This window comes from Spermophilus citellus, assembly GCF_964194105.1.
Source record: "Spermophilus citellus genome assembly, chromosome: 15".
In the NCBI taxonomy this organism is placed as follows: Eukaryota; Metazoa; Chordata; class Mammalia; order Rodentia; family Sciuridae; genus Spermophilus; species Spermophilus citellus.
In genome coordinates this window covers 19,352,838-19,376,662 of record NC_138195.1, presented here as the reverse complement: position 1 = coordinate 19,376,662, position 23,825 = coordinate 19,352,838, and the positions used below count along the sequence as shown (strand labels likewise).

The 23,825-nt window shown below is 42.2% G+C and overlaps 1 protein-coding gene across 1 annotated transcript in view; it reads left to right on the top strand.

The window, feature by feature from the left end:
- FRMPD2 (FERM and PDZ domain containing 2) overlaps positions 1-23,825 on the top strand; it is a gene marked incomplete at both ends in the record, with an annotated part of 94,985 nt that overhangs the window by 16,750 nt on the left and 54,410 nt on the right. Inside the window, 6 exons of the mRNA XM_081268635.1 lie at positions 1,848-1,919; positions 3,570-3,744; positions 6,237-6,384; positions 7,050-7,188; positions 17,363-17,518; positions 22,972-23,157. Of these exons, the coding sequence (XP_081124761.1) occupies positions 1,848-1,919; positions 3,570-3,744; positions 6,237-6,384; positions 7,050-7,188; positions 17,363-17,518; positions 22,972-23,157 (876 nt within the window). The remainder of the gene's footprint in view (positions 1-1,847; positions 1,920-3,569; positions 3,745-6,236; positions 6,385-7,049; positions 7,189-17,362; positions 17,519-22,971; positions 23,158-23,825) is intronic.

The window sequence follows — 23,825 nt, the reverse complement described above, 5'->3', positions numbered from 1 at the left end:
GAGTATGCAGAACTGAGCAGGGAGCTGACCCAAAGATTAAGGTAATAAAAGAGATAGCAAGGAATGGTGGTGCATACTTGTAATCCCAGTGGCGTGGGAGGCTGAAGCAGGAAGATCTCGAGTTCAAAGCCAGCCTCAGAAAAAGCGAGGTGCTAAGCAACTCATTGAGACCTGTCTCTAAATAAAATACAAAATAGGATTGGGGGTGTGGCTCAGTGGTGGAGTGCCCCTGAGTTCAATCCCTAGTAACCACACACCCCCTAAACAAAAGAGAGAGAGAGAAAGAAAACAAAGGCAGAGATGCCAAGCTTTATCCTGCTTTTAGTTATTGATGGGCCATCTGCAAGCCTGAGAAAAAGAGTTACTGCTTTTGGCAAAGGCAGCCACTCTAAATCCCTGTTACAACACCAGTGTTTAGAATAAGTCACACCTTCTTACTATACAATATTGCCATTAGCTGCAAATTATCCTACAACCATGCAAGGCTACAGTGACCATGAGATTATTGCTTCCTGGACCTATGAAGAGCCCCCTCTGGGTAGGCTATTCAGTGAGGAGGTTGTCTTTGCCTGGCCTTCTGTCTCACCATCTGGGACCCTTTGGGAACATCAGACCTAGATGTCCTCAGAAGGCATTTGTCTGTCTGTCATAGGGAGATTTGCTTAAAGCCTCTTAACAAATTAGAGATGAGCAGAGCAAATAGCCTCCAGATATCCCTCCTCTTGTGTGGCCCACTTGCCCCACCTGACCCTCTGCAGTCCCCCAAGGCCATTCTTTGGTCTTCATGGGTACAGGGGATGTGGTGGTCAAAGAAGGGTTTCTGGAATCTTTGAAGATGCCAGGAAGTTTGCAGCCACTCATGTGGAAAGCAGAAGCAGAACACAGCATGCTATTTTTTTTAAGCTTTATTTTTTCCTGATTAGTCACTGAAGGCACATCCACTGAGAACTTTCAGACGCAGACCATTCCATGGCTGGAATTTTGACCTCTTGAGACAGGAGTCCTACTGAGTATTCTTGGGGACATGTTAGAAGCTGCCAGTTGCTGGTTATATGACTCCACCAGTTAATTAGACTTTTGAAGCCTCAATTTCCTCCTCTATAAAATGGGTTGAGAGCATGCACCTGAAAGGATGGTGACTGAGTCTAAAGAACTATGAGGATTAAAGATTTCTCAGTCACAAGTGTGACATAAACATGAAGTATTGTGAAACTGAGAATGAGAGATGCTTATGGACCCTGTTCATTCAACATTCAGACTGGAAAATCTCTGCCCTAATCTAAAAATCAAAGTACTTTTGTTTTATTAAAAAGTTGTTTTAGTTCAGATCCCAGTACCTCATCTTCCCCTTCCCATTCACTACCCCCTGTTCTCTTCCCTCTATTGATCTTTCTGCCATTTACCCACAGTTATTTTTAAATTAATTTCTTGTGTATGTACTTGATACTGAGATTCACTGTTGTGTATTCATCATATAATTTTAAAAACAATAAAAATAAAAAAAAAGTTTTATTGCACATAATGTATAAATGTGCTTTATGCATTCAATACCCATGAAATTTTAAGTAATGCTTTATGAATTGTGAACATTTATTTAATGATGTAGGCATCCCTGTAATCAACTTAGGACCCAGAACGTTGCCAATATCCTATACCTGCCTGTAAGTTTCCCCATTAAGGTGGCCAGCCCAGCTGGGGCCTCAGCTCAAGTCAGCTCCATAATGCTGAAACCTGTTTCCTTGGGGCTCAGCGGGTTAGAAGGCTGAGAGAATCAGGGAAAGGTGATTCAATAGGGGAGATTCATCCTCTTTTTTTCCCCTGTAAGTGACTTTGAATATTTTCCCCAGTTTTCCAGGCCGGAGTTCCTACTACTGGCTGGAGAGCCCCCAGTGACCCTACATCTACCTGGATCAGTTGTGGTGATTACTGGTTTGCACGGGGCAGCGGGGAGGTGGGGAGAAAATGGCCCAGCCAGGCAAGTCTGGGAGATGACTGCACTCTGACTGTTGCACATTGTCCTGGTGGTGCTCTGTGTCCTCTAGACCCACCCGAGCCATGCTCATGGCACCACAGCTCCTCATCCTTCAGCACAGCTCCTTCCCCTTTGAGATGAACCTCCTATGGTTTGGAGCTCAGTCCTGCTGGTTTCAATTCAGCCCTCATCTTCTCATTTAGCCAGAGTATTTGTAAAGAAGCATCTAGCACATGTCAGATACTGCTCTAGGCCTCATCTATGCTGTGGAAAGTAAAGTCCTTTTCATGTGGAGCTTAAATTCTAGCAGAGGAAGGCAAAGGTAGGCAAATGTATGCATACACATAAAAGAATGCCAGGTAGTGATTTGTGTTTAAAATAACAGGAAAGGAAAAGACCAATAAGGATGGAAGAGGGTGGGAGATGGTGGGGTGGGGAGGAGGGAGAGAAGTGCTCTTTTATATAGGGAGGTGGCTCTGAGGAGGCACCAGTGAGCAGAGACAGGAATGAAGAGAGGGAGGGGACAGAGAGAAGCAAGAGGGCTTTTGGGGAAGAACAGTCCAGGCAGAAGGCAGATGCAAGTGGGCAACACTTCCCAGTCTCAGGACACCTAACAGGAACATGGCCCCCTGTAGAATATTGCAGCTAAGGGTGTGACTGCAGGGACGGCCCCTAGAGTACTAACACTACATACCAGTGTCTATTAACTGTTCTCTAAGGAGAACTTCCCAGGAGAGGTCTGAGTAGGCCCTGATCTAGGCTTTGAGACAGGAGTGGAGGTGGGGATGCATGGATCCTCCACCCTAGTCCTTAGAGAAGGACACAGACAAGGAGGAGTCCTGAGCCAGACATGGCAGACTTATAGGAATTTGTGGTGTGGGGAAGAGCATTCTGCTCCCCCAACCCCACATGCAGTGTGTGCAAAGTCAGCAGAGTAGCCCATGGGGGTGTGGAATGCTGAACTGCCTGGGAGGCTTCACCTGGGTGATGGTGATTAGACAGGGCTGTGGTAGGAGATGAACCTGGCAATAATCCAAGGAGGCCGACAAAGCAGAAGGCAAACTCTGGTATGTATCTGCAGCTCTGCCGACTGGTTTCTACAGTCCCTTTGCTCTAGCCACATCTTGTTTTGGATCTGCACCTGTCCAAATTTTCTCTGCAGTTTATTTCATTAAACTGTGCTTGGCAGGACCCTAGGGGGACAATGTCGAGTTGGGGGACACCTGGAGGGTTTGTGTGATTCACTAGTCAGTCCTGACAGCAAGCAGAGCCCAAGGGCAGGCAGGATTTCTGTAGGGGAAAGACATGGGTCAGACCTGCCTCCCAGTCTTCCTGGCCCCTGCAGAGCCTGGCAGAGAGCTCACATCTGAGTCTATGTTATGTCTCTTGCTAACCATGCAACCTTGCGCAAGTCCCTTACCATCTCAGATGAGCCATCATTTCTCTTCTGCTAAATAGGAATCATAATCATATTTGTGTCTTAGGGTTGTTTAATAATTAAATGAGATGATACATGTAAAGTGCTCAGCATAGTAACAAACACAGGTTAAAGGCAATGTCTCATGGTTATTGTGACAGTTGATACTATTGTTTTCAGACCAAAAAAGGAAAATCCTACCTGACTCTCAGGGACCTCTGTGTGGTCTTGCTGAGCGGGCAGTGTCTGGAGGTGAAATGTGATATCGAGTCCACAGTGGGAGCTGTCTTCAATGCTGTCATGTCCTTCATCAATCTTGGGGAGATCACCTACTTTGGCTTGGCTTACCTGAAAGGTGGGTGTTCTCTGGGGAGTCCTTGGCATTGCAGGCATCTGGATTCCTAAGCTCCTAGATATTGATTAGCTGGCGACGGCTTCAAGTGTATGTGTGTGAAAAAAGTGTCAAGTGTATGCAGACTATCACAAAATAACAAATGTAGGGTGTGGTAGGTGTGTGTAGCTTTCCGGATCCGGTTGATCAATCTCAGTGCATGATCTTAAACAAGCAAATGTTAAAAATATTTTATCTGACAGAATGAAGTGCCCTGATCCCAGGAGTCTAAGTTAAGAATCCACTTAAAGATATGAGTGAGGGAAGGGTTCTTTATTTCCTTCCTTTCTCTGCCTTTCCATTAAGGGACTTTTCCTTTACTGCAAATATTCCTTTGCTATATATAGTTGAAGTTCTTTAGCCACTGTGTGGCTGGTTAGTGGAAGGAGGTTGAGTTTGATTTTATGAACCTTTAGGTTAAATGCTGCTTCCAGCCCACACTGCTTAAGTGTAATAATCTCAATATTCCTCTGTTCTTTTGCCCCAATAGGACAAGCTTATGATTATTCATTGTACTACACTGGGGCTGGCAGGAGTGTCATTGCCTCCTTGTGGCTCTCATCTGCCCTTCCCAAGATCCCTTTTACAAATAAAAAGAACAGTCATCATATGCATTGATGGGATCATAATCAATGGATGCTCACTCTTGCAAAATAAGAATAAAATCATCTTCAGGAAACAGTGCATTTTTTATTGATTTATAATATGTGATCTAAATAAAAACTCTGTGAATAGAACCTCAGGATATATCCTCTACTTGTAGCTCTCAATCAGGTGGCTGCCCCTGAGCCCTTCCCAAGTGGACAGTTCCCAGTACAGCTTAGCAAGGAGCCTCATGAGAAAAATCACAGAAAAATAGCCACCTCTGGAATTTGATATGACCACCTTGGGAGAATTTTTCAAATAGATTGTACTAGGAACTCACCCATTCCTAGGGGAAAATAACTCTAATAGAAGGGTCTGGAGAGTCATATTCAGCAGCAAGGGTGGAGGGGTGGACATTAAGTGGGGAAGGCCACTAAAACTACCTGGACACCAGCCCTACCCTCCATCATGTACATGACCTGGGAAAAAGGGAGGGTACTCATTTAAAAACTCTGCCTTCTAACTCTAGGCAGGATTCCCACCTCTAGGCAAGCTGCTATAGTGCACCCTAGGCTCAGGGAGTGGAGAATAGAGGAGAGGGAACTGTTTGGGTCCAGGGTGGGTACTGACCCAAGGAGTCCCCATGGAGTGGCCAAGAGCACCCAGGCAGGGTGGGGTTCACCTGTGAAGACAGCAGAGGGGTGGGGGTGTCACCTTCATTGACCTGGACTGATCCAACCTCCTTTCCAGAGGGGCTAAAGGACAAACTCAGCAGGAATTGAGGTCTGGAGTTTTTAAAGTCAAAGGACAAATATGAGTACACTTGTATCCTGTCTTAGTTTGGGCTGCTATAAAACATTCTGTAGATCAGGTGGCTTAAACAACATTTATTTATTTAGTTCTGGAGGCTGACAAATTCAAGATCAGGGTGCCAGTTGATTTGGTTCCTGGTGAGGACTGGCTTCCTGGCTTGTAGAGTAAATCTTTTTCAGTGGGACTTTATCGGGGGGAGGCGGGGGGAGAATAAGAGTGAGCAAGAGTGCTAGCCCTCCCCTTGTTAAAAGGACACTAATCCCATCTTGGGGCCCCATCCTCAAGACCTCATATGAACCTAATTGCCTCCTTAAGGTCTCACCTTACAAACACCATCGCTTTGGAAGTTAGGGCTTTACCTATGAATTCTAGAAGGACACAAACATTTAGTTCATAAGATGCCTGTGACTGGCACATGGCAGGAACTTAATAATACTCTTTCTATTGTTTTATAATCTTATTTATATAAGATGATAGCTGAAAAACAGATATTGAGGGACATCTCTCTAACATAAATATTGTTGTCCCTATGGGATGAGTTCCAGGATCCTTTCAAACATCCAAATCTTCTGGTACTTATATAAAATAGTATTTGCATATAACCTGCACACATCTTCCTACATATTTTAAATCACCGCTAGATTACTTATAAAAATGAATGCACTGCAAATACTGTCTTAATAGATATAATATTGTATTATTTAGTAAACAATGACAAAAATGTATATTTACAGTACATATGAAGTTAAAAAAAATTTTGATCTGTGATTAGTTAAACCTGTGGATGCAGAACCAGTGGATATGGAGGGCTGACTATAATCATAGTTTTTCCTCTTGGTACTGAGTTTTTCTTCCTTGATCCTTTCTTCTTTACCTTTTAGTCTTAGCCCCTTTTGGTTCCAACAAAAGTCCCCTGGTACCAGGTATGAGGGGTCTTCAGTCTTGCTCTCCCCTACACTAACAGCTCACATCTGACTTCGTGTAGGGTTCAGGGCTGTGAATCAGAGAGGTGGAACATCCCCTACTGCTTTTCCCTCCAAATTCTATTTCCATCTTAGGCAAAGAGTTCTTTTTCCTGAACAATGAAACAAGATTGTGCAAAATAGCCCCTGAAGGCTGGAGAGAGCAGCTCCTGAAGACCTCCACGGACACCTTCACACTCTTTCTGAGGATAAAGTTCTTTGTCAGCCACTGTGGGCTGCTACAGTGAGTGCTGCGACTTGTCCCTTGGTTCCTTAAGGAGCTTATGCCCATCCTCTGACATTACAGGTAGTGAGTGGGTAGGCAAGTGCTTTCGGAACTGTAAATTACATATAAATGACAACCGTTATGGTGGTTAATCTTCTCTTGATTGGACTCTAATATGATAGGATGGGGGGGGGATCAGTTTTTTGAGACAGGCTCCAGTCAAAATGAAAGCTTTTCTTTGTGTTTCAAACACAGTCCACTCAAGGCCTCTCTCCCCTAAACCCAAACATACTTCTTCCTTCCTCCACACCCAACCCAGTGGCCTAGGGATGAATCTTGGAGGAGAGGGAGATGGGTTTGGAGTTGGAGGTGGTGATCTCTTTATTTCTTTGATTGCTACAAATATTACCTGACTTATTATCAGTTTTCTTTCTCCAACCACAGCCACAAATATCTCTGTAGGTGGTGTGTGAAATGCCTGGGCACAGAGCAGCCCTCACCAGGGGCAGGGGACATGGTGTGGATGAAGGAAACCGCACTGGCCTTCCTGGCTTGTCCTCTGGGTTCTATGGGGTTGTACCCTGTCTTCCCTTCTTTTCCTACCTCTCAGACTGCGAAGCCCTCTGGTGCAGTGTTCTGGCCTCAGCATTCCAGACTCCTTGATTCCTGCATTTCTTTGCTAGGGACAGCCTGACAAGGCATCAGTTTTACCTGCAGCTTCGTAAAGACATCCTTGAGGAGAGGCTGCACTGCAACAAAGAAACACTGCTACAGCTGGGGGTCCTCGCCTTGCAGGCTGAGTTTGGCAATTACCCTAAGGAGGTAAGAGTGGGCACCTAGGACCTTTGGGTGGGATCACTGGAGACATTATAATGGGGTGGGTAGGACTGTAGGAATGGGGAGACTCTGCTTTTGAGAAGTGTTGTTAGTATCTACCACTGAGATTGGGGTCAGTTACATCCATCTGTTCATCTATTCACTTCATCCATATGTCCATTCATTAAGCATTCAATGAGTGCTATTTCTTAGGCTCTGGGGGATACAAAGATAAACAAATCAAATTTATGCACTGAAATGTTGTTCTAGCCTGAGAGTTCCCTGCTTGTATCAGTCAGCTCTGCATTACTACAATAAAATAACTGAAGCAGCCTAGTTATCAAGAGTTTATTTACTTCACAGTTTTGTAAATTCCAAGTCCAAGATTAAATTACCCCATTAGTTTGATCTCTAGTGAGATTGATGGGTGGTAGCCTATTATAAAGGAGTATGTATGTTAAAAGGCTTACATTACCAGACAGGAAGAAAGAGAGAAAAAGAGAAGGAAAGAGAGAAAGAAAAAAAGAAATAAAGATAGGGATAGTGACATGATGTCTCCAAGGGAATTACCCTAATAACTGTAGGGTCTCCCACTAAGTTGCACCTCCCAAGTGTTCTACCACATCTCAATAATACTAATCTTGAGACCAAGCTTTTTATGACAGAGTGTCCCTTGGGGGACACTTATAACACATCAAAACCATAGTACTCCTAAAAACTAAAAACTTATGTATTTATTGAGTTCCTATTATCATCATCAGAAATAACCAACCTTTATTAAGAGATCATGCTGACCTTACCACTGACTTAGTGTTAACTCACCTAACTCCCATAGCAACATTGCAAGGTTGGTATCAATCAACACTCACATTTTCTAGAAAAATAATCTGTGACTCATGTGGCTAGTAAATATTAAAGTCTAAATTTGGGAACAGGTGTGTCATACTGGAATGCCAGTACTGATTCTGCTGGGATGTACTGCTACTCAAAGAGTGGCTCAAATATTGTTGGTCAAGCCTTTGCCAGGGCAGCAGAATTGTGTGTTTCATTAATCAAACTTGCTTTTGATGATCTTCTATTTGAGTATTCAGGGAGTTAACAGAGGAGACTGGTTTCTCAAATTTGCAGATGCCTGAAACTAGGGAAGGATGATGGTAATATATACCCAATGGTAGTAGATGATGGTAATATACTTAAGTAGGATTCAAGATGGAGATGCTAGACAGGATGGGGAGACCGACAAGGTAAGCTTTTACAGACAGCAATTTAGTATAGCTTTTGGTGCACGATGCACCTCATCCATGTTCAAAATATGGAAGAGGCTTAACCACAGTCCTCAAGAGGGAACTAGCAAGTGACTCAGCAGGATGATATGGGGTCCAAATAAGGAATCCATCTCCAAATGCATTACTAGGAACAGAGAAGAAAGTGTCAAGGAGGTAAAGTTCCTACTGGTCTCTCCCCTGGTATTTAGCCGACTTTCTATCATTGTTATAAAATACCCAAGATAATAGACTTATAGGAGGAAAGGTTTATTTGAGCTCATGGTTTCAGAGGTTTTAGTCCACAGGCTCTTGTTCCTATTGCTTTGGGTCTGTGACAGCACTGTACATTATAGCAAGAGTGTGTGGCAGAGTAGATATGTTCATTTCATGCTGGCCAGGAAGCAAAGAGAGAGACAGGAAGGGGACAGGGTTCCAATATCACCTTCAAGGACATGCCTCTGATGACTAACTTCCTTCTACTTGGCCCAGTCTCCTAAAGTTCCACCACCTCCTGATAGTGCCACAGGCTGGTGACCAAGCCTTTAGTATAGGGGCCTTAGGGGGGCATTTACAACTCAAACTGTAACAGCTGGTGGCCTCCCAGCCAGCATGCTGGTCTTTGTCTCTAAGGGTGCTCACTGTTGTGTGACAATAGCTGGGTACTACTGGGGAATACTCAACTTGGAGAAAGATGCTCTAGAGAGGACACGATGGCTGTTGAAGGAGGAAGTCCACTGCTCAAAAGAAAGAAATTAAGAGGTTTAATAACCCTACCTTTATGCCCCAGAAATCCTCAAAATGACTTTTTAAATCCTTGAGACCCCAAGAAATGGTACATGCATGGACCTCATATGCTTTCCCCACTAGTGTATGCATATTTATCACAATCATAACCCTCTTCCTGGTTGACCTAAAATGCACAGCTTTCCTGCCCCCATGAATAATAGACTGATTTCTTCTCTGTACCCTCTGGGACTTTTTGACCATCACAGATTAGTCAGTGCTCTCTTGATTGCAAATAGCAATTGAATTCAGATTGGCTTGAATAAAATGTGTCATTTTTTTTATTGGTGTGCAGAGCTGAAAGGTCCAGGTTCAGGTCCTTTCCTAACCTACCCCCTGCCCTTTTGACAAACCTCCAGCCCTATAACACTTACATGGGGTGTTTACCATGTTTAGGGCTTGTAGGCTGTGAAAACTCAAATAATGTCATCAGAACTTCTTGTTTCTGGGGTGTATCTCCATGTCTGTTTTATTTCCAGTGGCTTCCCAATTCTATCCTCCAGGCTCCAGCCTAGCACACAAAGGGGATGTGCTCTCTTAAAAAAGGCCATAGAAATCCTGGGCTCACCTCATTGGTTCTGATAGAGTTAGGTGCTCATGCTAAACCAATCACCACACAGGGAGATGCCATACTCTGATTAGCTGGGCTTGACTCTCATGGCTGCCCTAGAAGCCAGGGCTGGAGTCCACACTAAACAAAGTACATAGACTGAGGGGTAAGGGTGATGGTTTTGCATTTCTAGGAAGAAATAAAGCAGTGAGGCATGGCCAGAAATAAATGGGCACTTGATGGTCAGCAATGCTACATTCCTGGTGAGTTAAGGAGCCATGCTTGGCCAAAGTTTTATCTGTATTATGGGATGAACTGTGTCCCCCAAAACTTATATCTGGAGCCATAATACGTAGTACCTTAGAATGTGATTGTATTTGGAGATAGGAGCTTTAAAGAAGTGATGATCCAGATGCAGAGGCTCAAGCTTATAATCTCAGTGCCTGGAAGGCTGACATAGGAGGATCACAAGTTTGAGGTCAGACTGAAATTAAAGGGGATAGGGATGTAGCTCAGTGGTAGAATGCTCAGTGGCTCATTCCCCAGTAAAACACACACACACACACACACACACACACACACACACACACACACACAAAGTGTTGAAGTTGAAATGGGGCTATGTGTGGCTCCTAAACCATTCTGACCAGAGTTCTTATAGAAGAGAACATTTGGACACACAAAGAAGACTAGGGATGAGTGCACAGAGGAAGAAAGGCCCTGTGAGGACACAGAGGACACAGGGAGCAGGTGGCTATCTGCAAGCCAAGGAGAAAGAGTTTAAAAAACAAAACAAAAGAAATATACTAACTCCTTGATCTAGGTCTTTCAGCCTCCAGAATGGAGAAAATAAATTGTTGTTCAAGCTGCCCAGTCTGTGTTCTTTGTTATGGCAACATAATAATATTAAAGTCTGAATAATAGACTGAAGAATGCAGTCTGAGAAGGAGAAGCTGTAGTCACCACTGCATGTGGATGACTTTACAAAACTGTGTTCTTAATTCTCAAATGTGCATGGGCTGGAGAAACCAGGGGTTAACTTAGACATGCTTGCGTGCCTCATCTCAGTGATAGGTTAAAGAGCAAATACAGCTCAACATTAAAAAAAATTTTTTTTGAGAACTGTGGCATCAAGTGTTTTATGCTATGACCCATAATTTAAAAAATTATGTCCATTATAATCAACAGTCTCTCTCTCTCTCACACAACACACACACACACACACACACACACACACACACACACACACACACACATGCACACAGAGAACTGAAGCAAAAGTTTCAGGAAATATGTTGTACCCTTTCTACATGTGATGCACATTGATATTTCTCTTTCTATTCTGGTTAGTTTAAAAAAATGCTGGTTAAGAGCCTGCCAACGGATTTCATGACTCTCAAATGGTTTGCAGACTACAGTTTGAACAACACTTTTCTGACTATATCAGTGTTGCCTTGAAACAACTCCCAGAACATTTTTGGAAATTGCTACTAAGTCCTGGAGTCTCCAAAGTCCTGTTGCATCCCATAACACTGCTGTATGTTTCTTCATAGTATTTATCATCACCTGCCATGATAAATCCATTTATCAATTTTATTTTCATTCTCCGTGTTATGATTTGGATCTTGAAAATCCCCGAAGGTCCATGTATAAAGACTTGGTCTCCAATCTGTGATGCTATTGGGAGGCTGTGGAACCTTGAGGAAGTGGGGCTAGTGGAAGGAAATTAGGTCTCTGGGGACATGCTCTTGGAGGGGATTTTAGAATCCTGGCTCTACCTCTTTCTCTTTCTTTGTTTTCTGGCTGCTATGAGGTGAACATGCCTTCTCTACCATATACTTCCTCTATGCTGTACTGTGCTACACAAGGCCAAAGCAACATGGCCAAGTGACCATGAAACTGAGCCAAAATAAAACTTTCCTCCTAAAAAGTTGATTATCTCAGGTATTTTGTCACTGCAATGGAAATCCAATTAACATACTCTGTTAGAATCAAGTATGCCTTAAGGGTTTTATTTGTTTTGTTCTACTCATTCACCAGAACCAAAGTGGTACCAGAAACACAGGGAGAATGCCCAAGAGCTATTGGTCTGAGTGGAAAATGAATTGAGTGCAGCCTCCTGGACTGGATAGCACTATAGATAGATCATCAATCAGAAAAGTCAGCAGTTTTCCTGCCAGGGACCTGTAGTGCAATTTCCATTCCTATCCCCCATGGAGACTCCATGGAGACCCCATGGCCCAAGGGCACTGGGACTTTCTTTCTGCACTGACACCAAACTGACCCAGGAAAGTAGTATTCCAGAGCTATCCTGGCCCCCTCACCCTCTTTCCTCCATCCCTGTTGATGCTGACCTTGGAGTTCCTTTGCATCTTCAGCTCTAAGACTGGGGAGGCCTGGGGCAGCCCTCATGCCTTTCTGCTGACCTTTGGGAGGAAATGCTCTGAGCTATTGGTGCCTCTGTGAATCCTTCAGTTGACTTTGCTGTAAGGTTCTAGACCACTCTTGTATTTGGCCAAATTGCACAGGACAGGGTATCTTCCAAAGGAAATGTTAGTCTATCCTCAGCAAACTCTATGATCCAGAGAAGCAATGCTAGAGTCCTGGAGTTGGACAGAACGGTGTCAAAACCTGACTTTTCTGGTTAGTAGCTACATAACTTTGGGCATGTTATCTCTCTGAGCCTGGCTTTTTCATTTGCAGAATGGAAAATAATAATGCATATAGTGTTTGGCACATAGCAATTTTTGTTGGCAAGCTTTCTTTCCCTTTCCCCAGAATTAGGAATGCTTTAATATAAAATTATACAACAGCTAACCATCAGTCTATGATTTCAGACATATGATGTGAAACCCGGGTCTAACTCTAGTGCTTGGAGGGGTTTTATTTGTTTTATTCTACTCACTTCACCAGAACCAAAGTGGTGCCTTTGGTTGAAGTGCAGGCCCACTGAGGGCACCTGGGGAACTTGAGTATTATTTACTCAGGTCCAGAATCTTTCCACCAGCATAATTTTCCCCATGGTCCCATAGGACTGGGGAAAATTACTATATAGGCCTAGGTTCTTCAGAGAAATAGAAGCAATAAGATATCTGTTTGTCTGTTTATCTGTCTATCCATCCATCCATCCTTCTACCTACAGCTTTATTATAAGGAATTGATTCATGTGGTTATGGAGACTGACCAGTCCCTAGTTCTGCAATTGGTAAGCTGAAGACCCAGGAGGGCAGATGGTGTTTCAAGTCTGAGCCCAAAGGCAGAAAACCTGTGTCCCAGCTTGAAGACAGAAGGGCAGAGAGGAGTTCCTTCTTATAGGAGGGTCTTTCTTTTTGTTTTATTTAGGCCTTTAACAGATTGCTTGAATCCTACTATTATGGTTTGGATGTGCTCCTTCCAAAGTTCAAATTGAAACTTACTCCTCATTTTGATAGCATTAAGTGGGACTTTTTGAGGCATGAATAAGGTCACAAGGGCTCTGCCCTCGTGAAAGGATCAATGCCTTAAGAAAGGACTGGAGTGAACTAGCTTAGTGTTTCCCCTTTTCCTTCTGCTTTCCTCCATGTGAGATGGCAGCGAGCCTCCCTCTTGGAAGCACAATACTTAGCAGCCCTCACTAGACACTAGTGCTGATGTCTTCTCAGGATCCAGAACTATGATAAATAAATTTCTGTTTTTCCTGTAAATGACTCAGTCTGTGGTATGATGTTATGATAGCACAAATGGGCTAAAAACACCTGCCTCATTAAAGAGGGTGATCTTCTTTCCTATTCAATTAATGTAGATGTCGATCTTATCCAAAAGCACCCTAATGGATACACCTAAAATTTGACTAATATCTGGGCATCCCATTGCCCATTCAAGTTGACACAAAATTAACTACTGTGATGCCTCATTCTGGTGACGTCCTGTGCCTGTCTAGTTTCTATTTGACCTTATTTTGCTTCTGCTTCCATCTGTTCTCATTCTCCACTTATGACTCCCTACCCCCAAATCCTGCCAAGCCTTAACCTTTTGGGTACCACTGGGGTCCACAGTATTTCTGAGGTGTTCTCTCATGCTCACCATGTGATTCCTAATCCAGACCTTTTTCCTTTTTTTTTATGTGTGTATGAAGGTAATAGAATATACAAACCCATTCATTTATACATGTACCTGCTTAGTCCTAATTTATAGATTGCCTGCTTTAGGCTTAGCACCATCTAATCCTTATTTAACCCTGAAAAGCTAGTATTATTTCCATTTGCAATTAAGGAAAATGCAGCTCTGTGAGGTTAGGTAAGTTAGTGAGAGCCCAATCAGGACACACTTCTAGAGCTTTGCTTCACTCTGCACTAGGTGCTATAGTGGGAATGTCAAAGGCATTAGGGAGGGGAGAGCCCTTCTTTGTGTCATTGAGTGGGCAGGAGGAGGAGGCTAGCCCACGCAGGAAGCTGCAGGTTTTTCACCGTGGCCTGAGCTTAGGTGGCTATCAGGCTGGTTGGATAACGTGTCATATTTGGGGGGACTTAGTATACCCTCCTTAGGGGCTTATGTTTTGTTTGATTAAGTGGTTCTGGTGCTGGGAAAAAAAAAAGATTTTCAAGCCATTGTTGTGAAAGATTGGGAGCCCCTGAAGAATTTTAAGCAGGGAAGTAACATGATTACATTTGCATTTTAAAAAGGGAGACAAAGGCAATTTAGTATAAAAATAAATCTCCTTAATCACATCATCACGGCAGAACAACCTTCCTCTGGGCACATTCTCTTCCAGCCTTGATCACACGCAGGACTTTTATACAGTTGTAAAGATTGCCACATTCAATTTGTAGTCTGCTTTCTCACTTCATGGTATATGTCCTCTATGGCCTTCCTGATGATCATTTGTCGTGGCTGCTTGTTATGAGTCCACAGGGCTGGGTCTGCCTTCACTCGTCCATTCTCTTACTGTTGGGCATTCACCTGATACTGCTATGTAAGTGATAATTACTATTATTATCATTCAAATTGCTTCTGATCTTTCTCTTTTATAAATGACATAGTAATAAATGTACTTTTGCCTGGAGCTTTTTTTAGTTCCATGTTGACTTCTTCTGTTAGATATATTCCTTGCAATGAGATGCTGGGTTAAAGATCCTAAATGCTTTTTTTTTTAACCCCCAAATATCTTAATAGACTATTTATTTATTAATTTATTATGGTACTGGGGATTGAACACAGGGGTGCTGAGACACATTTTCAGTCATTTCTATTTTTTCTTTTGAAACAGGGTCTCAATAAGTTGCCCTTGAACTTGTTATGGTCCTGCCTCAGCTTCCCAGGTCACTGGGATTATAGACCTGCACCAACACAACCAGCTTAATAGACTTTATTTTTTAGAGTATGTGTTAACTTTTCATCACTGTAACAAAATAGCTGATATAATCAACTTATAAGAAGGAAAAATTTATTTCAGATTAAGGTTTCAGAGGTTTCAGTTCATGATTGCTTGGTCCCATTGCTTTGGCCCCATGGTGAAGTAGACGATCATGGTTGGGAGCCTGTGGTAGAGCAAAGCTGCTCACCTGCTGGGCTGAGAGAGTGAAAAAAGAGAGAGAGAAAATAAGGAGCTGGGGTCCCAATATATCTTTCAAAGACAGCCGCCCAACCCAGTGACCTAACTTTCTTTCACTAGGCCCTACCTTTTATTGCCTCTCAATAGCACCACAGGCCGATGACTAAGCCTTTAGCACATGGGCCTTTGGGGATATTTAAGACCCAAACAATATCAAAGCAGTTTTAGGTTCATGGCAGAATTGAGTGAAATGTACAGAAATTTCCTATATCCCTTAGCTCCTACACATGCACACTGTCTACCTGTCTGAACACTACAAACCTTATGCACCAAAATATATATTTCATCAACCAATGAAGCTGCATTAACTCAATTACCAGAGAACATAGTTTACCCTGGGGTTCACTCTTGGTGTTATACATTTTACAAGTTTTGCCAAATGTATAAAGATGTATATCTACCATCATATTTTCATATAGAGTAGTTTCATTGCCCTAAAATTCCTTTGAGTTCTATCTACTCATCCTTCCACCTAACCCCTGGCAACCACTGATCTTTTACTGTCTTCATAGCAGAATGTAATACAATTGGAACCATACAGCATATAGCCTCTTCAGATGGGGTTTTTTCACTTCAGAATATGCATTTAAATTTTCTCGTCTTTTCAAGTCTTGATAGCTCATTTCTTTTGAGTATTGAATGATATTCCATTGTCTGGAATTACCAGTTTATCCACTCACCCCCTGAAGGATAGCTTTTGCTTCCAAATTTTGGCAGTTATGAATGAAGTTGTTATCAACATCCATGTGTAAGTTTTTTGTTTTTGTTTTTGTTGCTGGGGATCAAAATCAGGTCCTCATGCATGCTAGACAATTATTTCACTGCTGAGCAACATCCCTAGTCCCTGTGCAGGATTTTCTATGGACACAGGTTTTTAGCTCTTTCAGGTAAATTCCAGAGGCATGGTTGCTTGATCCTATGGCAAGAATAGGATCAAGTTGAGTTTTGGAGGAAACTATCAAATTTTCTTCTAAAGTGGCTGCTCCATTTTACATTCCTGCCAGTAGTGAATGAGAGAGCTCCTGTTGCTCCACATCCCCAGCAACATTAGGTGTTGTCAGTATTGTAGATTTGGCAATCTAAAATACTTTTCAATGCATGAGATTGCTGAGCAATTTCTCTCCCTTTGAATGTCCGAGCTGAGTCTGGGACCAGCATCAGCAGTACCAAGCTGGAGGGTCTGAGCTGAGTCTGGGACCAGCATCAGCCAGTACCAAGCTGGAGGATGCTGTTCACCACCACAAGGCTGTATGTAGCACAGCAGGAGTGTAGGATGTAGTATACACTATATTATTCACTTTAGATCTGCTTCAGGCAAACTCACCTACACTCTGCCTAAAGAAGGCCAGATTGTTCCAGTTCCCAGGTGTTTTCCTCATATGTAATTGCCTTCAAAGCTGGGGTTTTCTCAAAGGTACTGAGAGAATCATCCTGAGACCACAGAAAGTTGATTCAGAAACAAAAGCAGAGTCAATTTCTCCCTCTGCCTAATCCTGCCATCTTCATTCTTTACAGTGTACCCTGAGACCACTCCTCCACAAACTTCAGCATTCTTCTCTCTGAGTCTGTGTTCAGAGAACTCAGTAGCAGGCAGTGGGTGACCCAACCTCTCCCAAGAGACTATAGCCTTACTTAAAAAAGGATGACCTTAAATCTATGAAATGTTTTCCCTACTTGTGGATCTTGGCCATGGCCATAATATTTCCTCTTTTGCAAATTATTGTAAGGATTCAGAGTCTACTGAGTTCTAAAGACCACCTGGCATACAGAAGGTACTTCTAAATGGATGGCTCCTTTCTTTCTCCTTTCTATTCATGTCATAGGGTTTGGCCCCATTTATAATATGCTAGTAGATGATGTTCCTGGTGGGCACCTCAAAGAAGCATCTTTGTTATGGGGCCCTAATGGGATTGTGACTACAGACACATTTCTGCTCATAATCCCACAGTAGACATCTTTGTTATGCTTCTTTCTTCTGCATCCTATTTCCAGCAGACAGAAAGTAAGGCATATTTTCGAGTTGAAGATTACATCCCAGCAAGCCTGATAGAGAGAATGACTGCTCTCCAGGTCCAAGTCGAAGTCTCAGAGATGCACCGGCTCTGTTCTGCACCATGGGGAGAGGATGCTGAACTGGAGTTCTTGAGGGTAAGGCCTTTGGACACTGAGAGATGTGTTGGTGCTCAAGGAATGCAGCTAGTGTTCCCCTCTAAGGCATTCCCTGGGGACCAGTTGGCTCAGACCTGCAAAGGAGATGCAGGCCAGAACCTTGAACTACAGGAGAAAAGAAGCCTCCATTGCTCTGAGGGGATTAGAGAGGTTTCTGGGAGCAGGTAGCATGGGAAATGAACTCCAAAATAGGCCAGGGTGGGTGCTTTAGGGCCTATATGCATACTTAGAGCAGCATCATTGACAATTTCTTGCAGGTAGGGAGACCATATTCCTATGCCTGACTCCCAGGACAACTGAAGTACAAAACTGTGATGTGAGTCCAAGCAAAGTCATTAGAAGACTTCTAGTGTGTAGACTTGGATTATTTGTCCTCAGTTCAATACAATTAGTATGGTTCATGCCCAGGAGCATGAACTCTTCACTCCTCAAGTAAAAGCAGCAATAGTTCAATATGCATATAGTCTCGAGCATCCATGATGATGACTACCTTTGCTTACTCCACAACCTCTACTCACTGTGGGTCAGGTAGTGTGGGAAATGGAGACAAAAAGCATGTGCTCCCTGCTCCTGGTGAGTCCCAAGTCCTAGGATGACAGCCACATTGTGGTAACGTTGTGAAAAATGCCTGTGAGAACAAGAACAATACCGAGGATTCTAGGTCAAGATGGTGGGATTGGGTTGAGGGGTGCAGCTGGGGGTCAGTGAAGGTGGTATCCTCTGGATCACCCAAGACAGGGGATATGACTGGACCTTTAGACTTGGGGCACAGTTTCAAAAGAATGTAAAGGGATTTATGCATTTTTGTGTACTTGAGCCTCCTGACATGAGTGGAAATAGTCTGTCCACATTTTCTTGACTTTAGCAGAGACGGATGCTTGAAAGAAAATCTACTGAGATGAGGCCTGAACTTTTTCTTTGGCTGGTTATTTAGCAGAAGCCTCCCAATGCTAGCATCCTGAAAGGTTTTCATTTGAGAAGCCCCAACAAAAACACACTCGCTACATTCCATAGTCCAGTCTTCATGTGGGTTTCCTGTCAAGAGGATGTAGCATTGCCTTGAGAGATAAGTGGGGACTTCAGAGCTTATCTGATGGTGAGTGACCACAGAACCAAAGAATCAAGCCGAGAGGCCACCGACTCAGCCCAATTGTAGACTTCTGCAGGGTGGATGCTCTCTGCCATGCTCTCCCAAGCCCAGCTTTGTGTCCAGGCTCACTGTTTTTGTTCTTCCCTTCCATGGTTGAACTATGAAAAATGATTATAAAAGGAGCCACCATCTCAGAAGCAAAAATGCAGAAAACATGTTTTCTCCAGTGTTTCACAGGAAGCACTGAATAGATTTGATTTCATTTGCATGCAATCTTCATTGTGTCAAGAAATACTCTGGCTTTCCTGGTTCCCCCTGGTGGACTGGATGGAGTTGCTAATGATGTAGGCTGCCTGCCCTGGGTGCAGAGAGATGAACTAGACAGGGCTTTGTTACCCCAGTGCACACTGGGACCTTCCTCGTTAGGGCGTAAGACTGTTGAACAAACATTTTCCATCATTCGGTCCCTTGGAGTTAGCACATTTACATTTTTGTATATTCACCCTCCTCTCTTTGTCCTATGCATTCAAATATATGTATGTATGAACATATATTTAAAAGTGGATTTATATTATATATTTAATTGTATGTATTTATGTAATTCCACATCATGAGGATCTCAAATTTATTTTGAAGCAATATACATTTTCTTCCTCAGTGCTCCATTGCTCAACATATAAAATTTTTTTTCTAATATGGGACTATTGTAAACAGTACTGAGATTAGTATTTTTCTATATAAATCTTTACCTGTATTTCTGCCTAATTTGTTAGGGTTAGAATCTCTTGAGTGGAATTACAGGTTGACAGTAACAAGCAGTTTAAACATTATTGCTACACATTGCTGAGACAACGAGCAGTATAGTCTCTTCTGGGTATTTCTTGCCTCTTCTACTAGGCTGTAAATGCCTGGAGGGCCCTAGATCCTTAGAACCTGTAGTAGAGACCAGATACTCTATAAATAGTGCTGGATTATTTAATCATAGCTCCTCATGGCTTTTCTATTTTATTAAAAAAATAAAACCCTCAAAAAACCCATTCCTGATCACGATGCCTAGCTCTGCTGGTTCATCACCTCACACTAGAAGCACACTTGGCAGCAATCCAGGGTGGGATAACGCTGAATACCATCCTCTCTCTGCAAGATTCACAATTACAAAAGCATATTAACCCCAGAATAGCTTGTTTAATGTTAACTCACTGTTTTCCAGACTTCTTCAACCACAGAACCATTTTCCCACACAATTAGGGCTTGTGATATGTAATTTAAATGTTTTTGGTTTTTTAGCTGTTGAACTTGTACTGGTTGTATCCTATATTTTTCCGCACTTAGCATTATAACCAATGCATTCTCCAGATCATTGCAAATGCTTTGCAAACATCCTTTATAAGGGCTGCCTGATATATCAACCATTTTAAGGCATTGTTGTCTTTAGGTCGTCAGGCACTGCCTGAGAGCTAGTTTCCTCAACCTTTCCTGGCAAGTCAGCACTGAAAAGAATTCTGAGAAGGATTTGTCTCAATTATTCAGCATGTTTTCTTAGGAAAGATTCTCAAAAGTGGAATTATAGGGTCAAAGGATATGAGTTGTTGTGAATCTCTGAGTGAACACCTGGAAATAACAATGCAGTTGTTTTCAACAGTTTTCAGTAAAGCAAGGATGATCTAGGGACTGGTGTATAGGAGCACCTGGTTCCAGTTTTATTTTGATGTCTGCTGCAGTCAAGACAGGAACCCCTAAGAGGATGGCCCTTATCACATGAAGATGAAATGACCCTTTGAGAAGGAGGCAGATAACAGCCATGCTGGATGGGTGAGGAAAGACACCATGGAAGATTCCCTGGTAGAACAGAGCGGAGACAGATAATGCTATTTTCTTACAGACTGTGATTCAAGGCTTTCTGAATACCCTGTATTTTAGTTTAGAATGAAAACTCAGGAGCAAAAAGTCTCATATGAACATATTTTTCATTCCTGGCTCCAAAATGGAAACTTTGGAGGATTACTTGGATCAATTGAACAATTTGTCTTTCAGATATACTTAATTGAAGTATTTGCCCTTTAGTATGTACTAAAATATACTAAACCAAAAGTTAAAACATCATATTCATAGAATGTTTCTCTGATATACGTAGTAAGAGAGAATTGAAAGCATTACTTTTAGATTGATTTTGTCACATAAATGTGATGCACCATATTGACACCAACTGTTCTCTGGGTCTTGCACTTTTCTTTACACTTGTTTCAATAGAACTTGATGTTTTGAGCATATATGCCAAGAGGTGACATGAAATGGAACTGAAATTTGATCTTGTTGGAAATCAAGGAAAGGCTGAATGTGACTATCTGCAGCACATGAATTCAAGTGAATGGTAGAGCCAGGCTGAATTATTCATGGCAAAATAGGCAGCAAAGTTTGGGCAGAAGGGTCACCAATAACTTCCAAGTAACCAGTAGCTGATCAATGGGTTTTGTATATACCAAAACCCTTATTTCCCTTTCCTGAGCACAGTTATGATGATACTTGATTATGTGACTAAAATAGGAATCATCAAAACAAGTAATGATCTGGACCATCAAGCTGTATCAAATGCAGTGTAAAGCAATGCTTGCATGTTTTGCAACCATGACTGTAGATATCAACCGTAGTATGGAATGAAATTCCTGTAACAGTAGTGTCTAGTTTCTCCGTGACTTCCTTATACCATAAGAATAGAAGATGAAGTGGCATTTTCATGGAAAAGTTGAATTTTATTAAAAAAATTTCATTTAACTGAAGAATTTGACCTGTAGCAACAAAATGTTTAGTTGACCTGATTACTTATCCCTTTTGTGCCTCCATCCTCTCCTTTTAAAAGAGGTAGCTATACCTGTATCTTAGCATTTCTGTAAAGATTGAATAAATAAAAAAATAAAGCATTGGAAATGCTTAGCATAACACTATCACTTAAGAATTTGGGGACCCCAGCACTCAAGTATTATAACCCTCTCAGTATAATTAAAAAATAAAATAAAGCTAACCCCAAGTAATTAAAAAAAATGTAAATAAGGCATTTGTATTCTCACAAAAACTAATGCTTTAAAATTGTTTTTAAAGAAATATCATGTTAAATTCTTTAAAATAATTCACTTAATTGTTTTGGGGTGGCCCTACTCTGTCATACCTTAACCAATCGCATGCCCAATCTGGCGACTGGTTATTTCAACATCTGTGCTCAATAAATAATGTTTTGAATGATAATGAAAATAACATGTCTCTCCAAAGTTAAAAGAAGAGGTTCAGCATCCAGAAATTTAATTGAAACCATGTGGAGAGTCATGGGATCCGCAGGCATTATCAACCATCTGTAGAGATCATTTATCAACACAAGGAGAGAGGTCAGCAATGAACCTGAGAGAGACAGACAAAAGCTGTAATTTGTCCCTGCTTTTGTGATTGCCAGGGGGTGATAAAGATTGGGTAGGACATGGCATTCTGCTGTGGGTGGAGATGAGTTATCAGATACCACCAATGAAACCCTTCTGAGAGGGTTACAAGTGTCTGGAGCAAGATACCCTTGCTGTGGGTCCATGTGCATCATCTTGATGAGGACTGGAGTCGTCTTCCAGGTGAAGATAAAGATGAAAGAGACATGACTACCATTCAGAGTTAAAAACATACATGTGAGTTTATATCTCAAATTCTCTTAAGAATTTAGTTTGCCAGATGCAGTCTCCAACTCTAATTGACTCTTGATCCCTGGCAAAATTCAATCTCCTGGTAAACTGAGAGATCTGGACTATGGAGATCCTACAAAGGCAATGCTGCATGGTAAGAAATACTAACGTGATGGGACGTTTTCTCTGCAAGGTGGTTATGGCTTATCTTGGTTTGACACTAATGTTAATGATTCAGAAGTTGCTTTCTGTGTCTGAGCCTGTGTTTTTCCATCTGTAACACAAAGAGGTTTGAGCAGAAAACACTGCAGGTGATGATGATTTACACAATTGGAAAAAAAGAATTTCTTACCTTGAGATGTTCCAGGAGAGTCTCAATTCTAAAAATACTTGTTCAGAATATTATTATGCTATTGTGTCATGTAACTGTGTTTCAAGGGTTGCTTTAGGACTTCTACAATTGAGATTCCATGAGATAAAAACAACACACACACACACACACCATCATCATCATCATTATATCAGAGGTGTGGGTACATTTCATAATAAGAAAATCTGTTTAGCTGGGTGTTTCCAAACTTATTGAGTGACAATATCTATTAATGTATTTTTCACGGAATGGTTTGGGCCCATTATTTTAAACCAGCATGTCTGTCTCTCCTAAATAGAACTTTTTCTTGCTCTAGATCATTCAGCAGCTCCCAGAATATGGAGTGTTGGTTCACCAGATTTTCCCAGAGAAAAAAAGGCCAGAAGAGGAGCTGGCTTTGGGCATCTGTGCTAAAGGTGTCATAGTATATGAAGTGAAAAACAACAGCAGAATTGCAACTTTGCGGTTTTGGTGGAGAGAAACTGGGAAGATCTCAACTTATGTGAGTGTGGCTTAGTTACTAAATGACCTGTGCTTCATTTTCCTTTGATCTGCTGCCCCTTTAAAGGAGCCACAGATCTCGTAAATTTCTCTTGACCAAATAGGCTCACAGCCCAGCCTTAGTTAACCGCATACTGATACATGGTGGGTATTTGGGAAAAGTCTACTAGGGTATTTTGGAAGGTCTCCAGAAGGCCAGTTCTTCCTATCATCCTTGCCAGTCCCCTCACAAGTCCAGATGAAGAATCTTCAGACCTCAGCCTAAAGGGCTTTACTTTCCTTCTGGATAAAGTTTCCTTAAATTGGGGAAACTGTCAAGGTTGAGAGCAAGTTTGGAAGTGGGAGACGGAGGAGTTGAGTGGAGTCTGCCAAGTTATGAAACATCTTCCTTCTTCCTTCTGTTTTTTTTTTTTTTTTTTTTTTGTACTAGGGATTGGACCCAAGGGTAAATAACCACTAAGCCATAGCCCCGGCTCTTTATATTTTTCATCTTGTGACAGGGTTTCAGTAGGTTGCTTACAACCTCAATAAACTGGCTTTGAACCTGTGATCCTCTTGCCTCAGCCTCCAGAGCAGCTGGGATTACAGGTGTGCACCACCGCAACCAACTTTCTTCTATTTTAATTTTCCCTTTCACAATGTGCCAAAGCACCTAGTCTGTCTCCCATG